At 42.0% G+C, this 9829-nt stretch overlaps 1 protein-coding gene across 1 annotated transcript in view; it reads left to right on the top strand.

Moving 5' to 3' along the window:
• The first annotated feature begins 930 nt into the window (after nucleotides 1–930).
• The window catches only part of smyd2a (SET and MYND domain containing 2a), an 88387-nt gene continuing 79488 nt past the window's right edge, over nucleotides 931–9829 (top strand). Inside the window, exons 1-3 of the mRNA XM_060933531.1 lie at nucleotides 931–1297; nucleotides 1392–1455; nucleotides 9619–9729. Coding sequence (XP_060789514.1) covers nucleotides 1125–1297; nucleotides 1392–1455; nucleotides 9619–9729 — 348 coding nt within the window. The 5' untranslated portion in view covers nucleotides 931–1124. The remainder of the gene's footprint in view (nucleotides 1298–1391; nucleotides 1456–9618; nucleotides 9730–9829) is intronic.

The raw sequence follows: 9829 nt of genomic DNA, 5'->3' as shown, positions 1-9829 counted from the left end.
GATCCAATGACGACCTAGTTTTAGTTTTCTGGCAGAAGCAGCCAGATTCTGGTTTAAAATGTCTTGGTATTTTATGGAGTCCATGATACCATGGACCCTAACACGGTTTCCATGGCCTTTGGAGGAAAAACAGCCTCAAAACATCACAGAACCTCCACCATATTTCACAGTTGGAATTGGGTTCTTTTCATCCTTCTTTTTACACCAAACCCACCTTGAGTGTTTATTGCCAAAAAAACTTCATTTTTGTTCCATCAGACCAGAGAACACGGTTCCAGTCAAAGTTGTAGTAGCATTTCACAAACTTCTGGTGCTTATATTTGTGATTAACTGACAGAAAAGGCTTTTTTTTCCCTGGAACCTTCCAAATAATCTGTTGGCATGGAGGTGGACTCTGACGGTGGTTTTGGAGACTTGGAAATGCCAAGATTTTACTTTTTCTTGTAATTCACCAACAGTGATCCTTGGAGATTTTTTCCCCTCTTCTCTTACCCTCCTCCTCACTGTACATGGGGCAAAATAAACTCAGGTCCTCTTCCAGGCGAGTTTGTACCAGGTCCAGTGAATGTCCACTTTTTTTTTATTATTACTACCCTAACAGTAGAAATGGACACTTTCAGGCAAGTAACTATTTTTTATAACCATTCCCTGACTTATGAAGGTCAACACACTTTTCCCTCATTTGATTTGTGTATTCTCTTATCTTTCCAGTGTTGATGGATGACTAAGGGAATTTGGCCTCTGTCACCTCATATTTGTTCCCCAGTTAATCAAGAAGTCATGGATTATAGCTTGAAAATTCCAACACTCTCCAATAAACTCAAACATGTACAATTTAAATGAGAAACATGCTTCAGTACATTGTGTCCAGGGATGCCAATAATTGTGGAGAGAACTGTATACCTATGATTCACACTTGTAGGGATTTAGACAGACTTGGCAACCCTGGTTAGCTTCCTCCATGTGCTGTGTTTCTGTAGGACTTTGTGCAGTAATTCTCCTGAAAGCCACTGAATAAATTGCTCCTCTTGTAGGTGAAGGTGACTTTAAAGAGTCAAGCCCTCGACTTTCCGTGTATCGGAGAGTAAAGAGCAGTGAGAGGGACGGACACTGAGCGAGACGAGATGAAATCAGAGGGAATCGAAGGCTGTGAGAGGTTCCTGAGCCCGGGGAAAGGCCGAGGGGTCCGGGCCACCAGGCACTTCCAGGTGGGAGAGCTGGTATTCACCTGTCCGGCTTACTCCTACGTGCTGACAGTGAATGAGAGAGGAGCCCACTGCGAGTTCTGCTTCACTCGGTAAGCTGCGTGTTCAGGTCTGTAGCGCTCTTGTGTTCAACGGGCGTAGTTTCGAGGCTCGAGTTTTAAGGCCCTGTGTGTTGTGTCTCCTTAGGAGGGACGGGCTGTCCAAGTGTGGGAAGTGTAAACAGGCCTACTACTGCAACGTGGACTGCCAGGTAGGAATACAGGACGTATTATAATAATACAGGACACTGTTGCACCAACGAACGCGCGAAAAAAAAAAAGGTTTGTATCAGTTTTTAGAGACGACGCTGAAGCTGATTTCTTTTCCGCAGCTTTTTAGTCGAGTTCGCTGTTCTACCTTAAATGAGTGCAGATACTATAGAGCGCCACTAGGGGGCACATGTGAGGTGCCGTCCCAACACCCCCATAAAACAGCATTGGAATTGATATAATTTATTATAATTATCAGGCCTAATCGAAAATCCAGTTGACAGGTAAGGTGTTGCGAGTTCTCAAGTGGGTTAACAAACTTTCTATGCAAGTTTGCATATATACAGCACCTCACCACGCTACTGTATTAAACGTACATTCGTGTCAACTACTGCACAGAGTTTTATAAATAATCTGCCAGAGTTATTAACTTTGATTGGATCATTGTCGGCCCCCGCAGAACTTGATCAGGCAACTGAATGCTCAGAGTCAACGTTCCACTATACTTTAGATAATGTAGCTTCCACTTAAAAGAAAAATGATTACAGAGAAAAAATTAACACCTTGGTATAACAATGACACCCACACTATAAAACAGACAACTCAAAAATTAGAATGAAAAGGGCATCAAACAAACTTGATACCATTCAAACTACCATGGAAGGAGAGCTTCCTGAAGTACAGTAAAGCTCTTGTTGCTGCTAGGTCAACACATCTCTCCACCCTAATAGAGGATTTGAAATAAGACCACTATGGACAACATGCACACTTGCAATATGTAGTAGCAATGACTTCATGAGTTTTTTTTTCAGTGACAAAATTGAAAATATCCGACAAAAAATTCAAACTAATAATTTAAGGCCAGACAATTTAAGTAACCCTTTAGTTAATAACATAACTGTATCAGATCAGTAATTAGAATGTTTTATTCCCTGTGGGTGTCACAGTGGTGAAGTGGTTAGCACTGTCGCCTCACAACAAGAAGGTTCTGGGTTCAAGCCCAGTGGCCGACAGGGGCCTTTCTGTGTGGAATTTGCATGTCCTCCGGGTGCTCTGGTTTCCCCCACAGTCCAAAGAAATGCAGTTAGGTTAACATGGGGCAGCCATGGCCTGAAAATATTCAGCCTGAGGTTGGGCTGAAGTGCCCCTGAGCACAAGCAGTGCCTTGTGTTCACTGCTTCAGATGGGTTAAACGGAAATGCTTTCCGTTACTGTAGTCAGTCTTTCACGTTTCATTCGTGTACACTCACGTCCTCCATTTCACTTTCCTGTTTCAAATTTGTATCCCACAATGCCTTGCGCGAATGGGGAAAACCCACCACGTGATGCATGACGTAGCGTTGAATATCGCGGTGAAGCAAGAAAAAATACCTGAGAATTTAGGGCCACGTGGCCCTAAATTCATTAATCGTTCTATTTAAAAAAAAAAAAAAACTAATACAGTTGGAAGTCTATGATTTGAATTCAGTAGCTTTTGGTCCACTAAACAAAAATAATTGGGTGTCGGGAAAATTCTTTTTATGGCCTACACTTGAAAAATCTGAAAGCCAGTACAGCTTTAAAAAACCTGACCTTGACCCTTGTCAGCTGTCCAGTTATAGGCCTATATCAAACTTCCCCATTATCTTCAAGATCCTAGAAAAAGCTGCGGCACAGCAGTTATGCTTATATCCACGGCTCGAAATTCGCGGTGGTCCGGTCGCCCGAGGCGACTTAATTTGTCATTTGGCGGGTAATTCCTGTCACTAGCTAGCCCGGCTGGCCGGTTGAAAATAAAAATATATATATGAAGCGAAGGTTCAGACACACCGTCAACTAAAGCCGCCACATATTAAGCGTGTGCCGTGTCTGTGTTAATCGATGTGTTTATCAGCAGGACGGAAAATACCGAAGAATTCCAAATCATATCGTGTACGAGTCAGGCTGTCGTTTTTTTCACTACTGCTTACTTACTTACTTAGGCCGCCCTCAGGCGAGCCGCCTGTACCACACTCCAGCATCCCCTGTCGGACATCATGGACCTCAGCTCGCCCAGAGAGATCACACCCGCGTCGGTCTTAAGGTTATCCACGTATGTCTTGATGGGCCTCCCTGGGTTCCGCTTACCATGAGCTGGTTCCCACAGCACAACCTTGTTTGCAGCCAGTTCCGGATGGCTATGACAATGCCCAGCAATCCCCATTCTCCTCGATGCTATTTTGTCAGTTAGAAGTGGTAGGTCCCCATAGAGAATGGTGTTTGGTACCTGGTCGTACCACTTCACATTGAGCACTGTGCGCAACATTCTTGTGTAGGTCCCATTCAGGGACTTTTCCATTTGCTTTGTCAACGTCCAGCATTGTGAGCCATATAGGAGAATTGTTTCCACTGTTGCTGTGAAGAATGTAAGCTTTACACTTCGAGATAAGCCAGAGTGCCACACTGCGTTCATCCTATTCATTGCCTTCCATGCAAGTGCTTTTCTTACTTTCATGTCCTGCTCAGAGGATTTTACCCACACTCCCAAGTATTTAAAATCGCTGACTTCTTTCAGATCATGCCCTTCGCTGGTCTTCAAAGGGAGGCTTGGTTGAGGGATGTTCACGGTGATTACTTCAGTTTTTTTTTTTTTTTTTTTTACATTTAGGTGGAACCCTACCTTGCCACACTCCGTTTCCATGTTGTGAAGTAATTGCTTGGCCTCTTCTATGGAGTTTGAAAGTAGGCAGATATCATCGGCAAAATCTAGGTCTGACAGGGTGACTGCGGGGATTCTACGGGAACGTCTTGGAGTGATTATAAACCCTAGATCCCTATCGTGGCAGTCGATGGCTTTTCTTAGCACATAGTCCAGGACGATAACAAAAAGGTAGGGAGCAAGTGTATCCCCTTGTAGTACGCCAGCTTTTATTTCGAATTCTTCAGTTATTCCATCCGGCGAGATTACTTTTGCTCGTGTGTTGGTGTACATTTGCTCGATTGCATTGAGCAGTCGCGGTGGAATGCCATAGGCTTGCAGGATTTTAATCATTTTCCCTGTGTATGCTATCAAATGCCTTTCTAAAGTCTATGAAGATCATCACTACAGACAGGTTGTTCTTCTTAGTTTCTTCGATTATTCGACGAAGTGCTAGGATCTGATAAAGTGTAGATCGGCCCTGCCTAAATCCATTCTGATTTGATACTGAGCTCCGTATCAATGCGCTGTCGAAGCGCGCAGAAGGTGTTAGTACGCCTGTCATTATAGTGCGGACTTTCCATAGCATAGAAAATCGCTACGTTTCAATTTGTGTAACTGAACTCGTTTCATATCACTGGTCATATAAACCTATGTAAACAGGAAAAACGCGGAAGAGTTTGGTCGCATCTAACTACAGCCCCCAAAAATACCATTGGCCATGCTGAGCCTAGCTACATTGCTAACAGGAGTGACAGCGCGTCTGACTGACTGGGAGGTCGCGCAAAGCTCGGAGAGGTACGGAGCAGCTCGTCTCAATTCAGATAAGAGCATATTTCATTATGGAAGTACGGTGGACTGTTCCTTTAATGCTTTCTCTCTCATAAATGGTTAAATACAGAACGCATGTTGGACATATTTTGGGTGCTATAGTCATGATAGTAATTATATTTGTTTTCAATACTCATACACCAAGTTGCCAAGTTTTCCAATATATTATTATTTGTTGATATTATATTATGGTGCTCTGTGTTGTTCTCATTTATATATTTGACAACAGTATCAAAATACTCGGGTCTTGAAATAAATGCACATTAGTCATGAACAATGGTAACTACTCTCTTTTGTGTTATTTTTGACAGAAGTAAAATTCACACATGAACAAATTTTGGCTAGTTGATTTTCTGTTTGGCTAGTTACTTTGGAAGGTAACTAGTCTGGCTGACTGGTGAAAAAATATATGAATTTCTAGGCCTGTTATATCTATATAGGAATAACATTCATGAAATGTATCAGTCAGGATTTAGACCTCAACATAGCACAGAAGACAGCACTGGTTATAGTAGTAAACGACCTACTGTTGGCATCTGATCAGGGCTATGTCTCCCTTCTTGTATTGGTTGACCTTAGTGCAGCCTTTGACACCTTAGAATTGCTTTTCATCCATGAGAGGATAAATACCTGATACTCCCTATTAGTCAGACAGAATTGAAGAAGCCTTTCGGATGAGAGGTGAAACGTCTTCAGGAATCTTCAAGCAAGTCCAGTTGCTCTTTTACCACCCACAGTTTACTATGACCTGGATGACTGAGAATCTTCACAGACATCTCAGAATTGGTGTCTTGTATTCTTCTAATAGGAAATGCTAGATCGTTTCAACTATTTTCAAGATATTTCCACTTGCTAAGATATCATTTTTTGCAGTGTAAACTGGGATGTATGGACGCTTTCATCCACTCACTCACTCACTCACTCAGGTTTGTTGACGGTGTAGCAGCTGGATGCTTTATGTTCCAGGGCTCCCTCATGTCTGTGTTACTTTCTAGCTCTCCCCTTTTAGTTATGCTGTCATAGTTAGTTTTGCCACAGTCCCTGCTTGCACTCCATGCAAAACGTATCCTGTTCTTACTCATGAGGTGACGTTGGGCATACCTAACAACCTGCCCCTCTGAGTTACAGTGGGGAAAATAAGTATTTGATACACTGCCGATTTTGCAAGTTTTCCCACTTACAAAGAATGGAGAGGTCTGTAATTTTTATCGTAGGTACACTTCAACTGTGAGAGACAGAATCTAAAAAAAAATCCAGAAAATCACATTATGATTTTTAAATAATTAATTTGCATTTTATTGCATGAAATAAGTATTTGATCACCTACCAACAAGCAAAAATTCTGGCTCTCACAGACCTGTTAGTTTTTCTTTAAGAAGCCCTCCTATTCTCCACTCATTACCTGTATTAATTGTACCTGTTTGAACTCGTTACCTGTATAAAAGACACCTGTCCATACACTTAATCAATCAGACTCCAACCTCTCCACCATGGGCAAGACCAAAGAGCTGTCTAAGGACACCAGGGACAAAACTGTAGACCTGCACAAGGCTGGGATGGGCTACAGGACAATAGGCAAGCAGCTTGGTGAGAAGGCAACAACTGTTGATGCAATTATTAAAAAATGGAAGAAACTCCAAGATGACTGTTAATCTCCTTTGGTCTGGGTCTCCATGCAAGATCTCGCCTCATGGGGTATCAATGATCATGAGAGAGGTGAGGGATCAGCCCAGAACTACACGGGAGGACCTGGTCAATGACCTGAAGAGAGCTGGGACAACAGTCTCAAAGGTTACCATTAGTAACACACTACGCCGTCATGGATTAAAATCCTGCAGTGTGCGCAAGGTCCCCCTGTTCAAACCAGCACATGTCCAGGCCTGTCTGAAGTTTGCCAATGACCATCTGGATGATCCAGAGGAGGCATGGGAGAAGGTCATGTGGACAGATGAGACCAAAATAGAACTTTTTGGTATAAACTCCACTTGCCATGTTTGGAAGAAGAAGAAGGATGAGTACAACCCCAAGAACACCATCCCAACCATTAAGCATGGGGGTGGAAACATTATACTTTGGGGATGCTTTTCTGCAAAGGGGACGGGATGACTGCACTGTATTGAGGGGAGGATGGATGGGGCCATGTATTGCGAGATTTTGGGCAACAACCTCCTTCCCTCAGTAAGAGCATTGAAGATGGGTCGTGGCTGGGTCTTCCTGCATGACAATGACCCGAAACACACAGCCAGGGCAACTAAGGAGTGGCTCCGTAAGAAGCATTTCAAGGTCCTGGAGTGGCCTAGCCAGTCTCCAGACCTGAACCCAATAGAAAATCTTTGGAGGGAGCTGAAACACCGTGTTGCCCAGCGACAGTCCCAAAACCTGAAAAATCTGGAGAAGATCTGTATGGAGGGGTGGGCCAAAATCCCTGCTGCAGTGTGTGCAAACCTGGTCAATAACTACAGGAAATGTCTGATCTCTGTAATTGTAAACAAAGGTTTCTGTACCAAATATTAAGTTCTGTTTTTCTATTGTATCAAATACTTATTTGAATGCAATAAAATGCAAATGAATTATTTAAAAATCATACAATGTGATTTTCTGGATATTTTTTAGATTCTGTCTCTCACAGCTGAAGTGTAATCTACAATAAAAATTACAGACCTCTCCATTCTTTGTAAGTGGGAAAACTTGCCAAATTGGCAGTGTATCAAATACTTATTTTCCCCACTGTACATGTTGATCCTGAGACACCAGTAAGATGCTGACCTCTTCTGCTCCTCGGACCTGCCTGATCCATCCTGATGCCCTACGTCTGGCTAGAGTGTCATCAGGTTGCTCCTATGGAGGGTGACCCCATATGGGCAGTCAAAAGTCACACTTGGAAGATGGGTCTGGACACTTACAGTAATACATTTATGTCTGAGGGCTACAGTTGACTTTCTAACTTTGGGACTGCAGTTATCATGAATAGTTTTGCACTCAAGTTTCCATCAATGAACAGTTTATAATGTCAACAAAACAGACTTCATGTTAAAACTATAATGATTTTTCTGTTTTACAGTTATACTTTGTGACTCTATAGGACACGGTTATAGAAGTGAGTTATTTGTAATCACACAATCTGTTCTCACCCAAATGAAGATGGGTTCCCTTTTGAGTCTGGTTCCTCTCGAGGTTTCTTCCTCATGTCGTCTGAGGGAGTTTTTCTTTGCCACTGTCTCCACAGGCTTGCTCATTGGGGATAAATGAGGGATAAAATTAGCTTCTGTTTAAAGCCTTTAATTTTTTATGAAGCTGCTTTGCGACACTGTCTGTTGTTAAAAGCACTATACAAATAAACTTGACTTTGGTAACCCTTTTTTATTGGCTGATGGCTTATGTTAACAGCTATCATTATAATAATAAAAATTCACACAAATGTATTTGGGGCAAGAACTGAAGATGCGTAAGCACTAGGTGTATTTGTATGTTACGTTGTTATTAAATAATGACATATTTGACACTGTGAAATTAGTGATTGAGGACAGTCTCAGCTACTTCGACATATCTTTGCTGTTTGCAAGTAATGTTTTTTAATTTATTTTAATTTTTCTGATTCTCCTATAAATTTTGTCCAAGGACTGTTGGTTCACAATTGACAAACATTTGATAAAGTCCCCAGACATGAAGTGAGGTAGCACCTGAACATGAGCAATGAACCAGGACCTCAAAAGGTTACCTTTAAGTTTCCCTCTAGGTGGTGCTATAATTCTTATGGCTCAATGTCCCGTAATCATAATCCTTCTTTCTGTTTTCATCCAAGGAACTTCCAGAATGTTCTTGATGCTGATGTATTTGAAGGCAATGTTGCTAAACAGGAAGTGAAGGTGTTTCTTAGCAATACTGTTATGTATTGACACCAGTGTTGGCCCATGTGTTCAGTAACGTGACCTGAAGCAGGTTAATACAAGCAGGACTTCTTTTAGCCTTGTGTGAATTAGTGTAACAGGTCAGTCTTGTCTCAGTGCGCTCCACTTGCAATTTATTTCTGAAAATTCAAGCTGGAATTTGCCATTCGAGGCTCACGTGCGTGTACACAAGATATAAGCAGGCCTCGCAGTCAAGTGACGATATCACAGGGAATAAGAGAAACACTTCTGAAAACATTTTAATAAGAAATTTTATGAAAATAAAGTGTTCAAGTTCCTTCACCACAGTCTGGTCTGGATCCACAAAGGGGGAGACACGACAGACGCGTATAATTTCCTTCTAGTGTATGTTCCGTTAAGAATATGTTGTCTTATCAGACTTGAGACTGATTTAAGCACTGATCACCTAATATTGTATTAGGTGGACATTTTTTTTTTTTTGCGCGCGCGAATGACGAGTACGTTAAGAGCATTTTGACATGTATAGCACCTAGTTCATTAGAATTGAACCATGGGTTAGGGTCAGGGTTAAGAGTGGTGTGTTTTTGGTCTGAGCAAGCTGACAAACTTTGAATTGATCTTGCTGCAAGAAGTCACTCAAACAGAAGGTGCAAACTGAGCTGAGCCAATGGATAAAGCTGTAGCACTACATGTACGCTGCGATTCTTTGTGACTTCTGTTTAACACATTTTTAATTGTGCAGGTGATCATCAGTGCTCCATGTTGTGAATGTGTGCATACCGGTAAAAGTTCTTCTGTTGTTCTGTTAGAAAGGGGATTGGTCCATGCACAAGCTGGAATGCTCTGCCATGTGTTCATATGGAGAAAACTGGTGTCCCTCAGAAACAGTTAGACTGGTGGCAAGAATCATCATGAAGCAGGTAACTATGGCTCTAGTGGATAATTTTGCCAATGAAACATCATCATGGTATAATTCATAATTTTCTTGGTCAAAGGTACGGAATGAGGTATTTCTTAAAA

The sequence above is a fragment of the Neoarius graeffei genome, chromosome 11 (assembly GCF_027579695.1).
Source record: "Neoarius graeffei isolate fNeoGra1 chromosome 11, fNeoGra1.pri, whole genome shotgun sequence".
Classification (NCBI taxonomy): Eukaryota; Metazoa; Chordata; class Actinopteri; order Siluriformes; family Ariidae; genus Neoarius; species Neoarius graeffei.
Note: the sequence above shows the minus strand (reverse complement) of the source record. Positions and strands in the feature narration are given on the sequence as shown.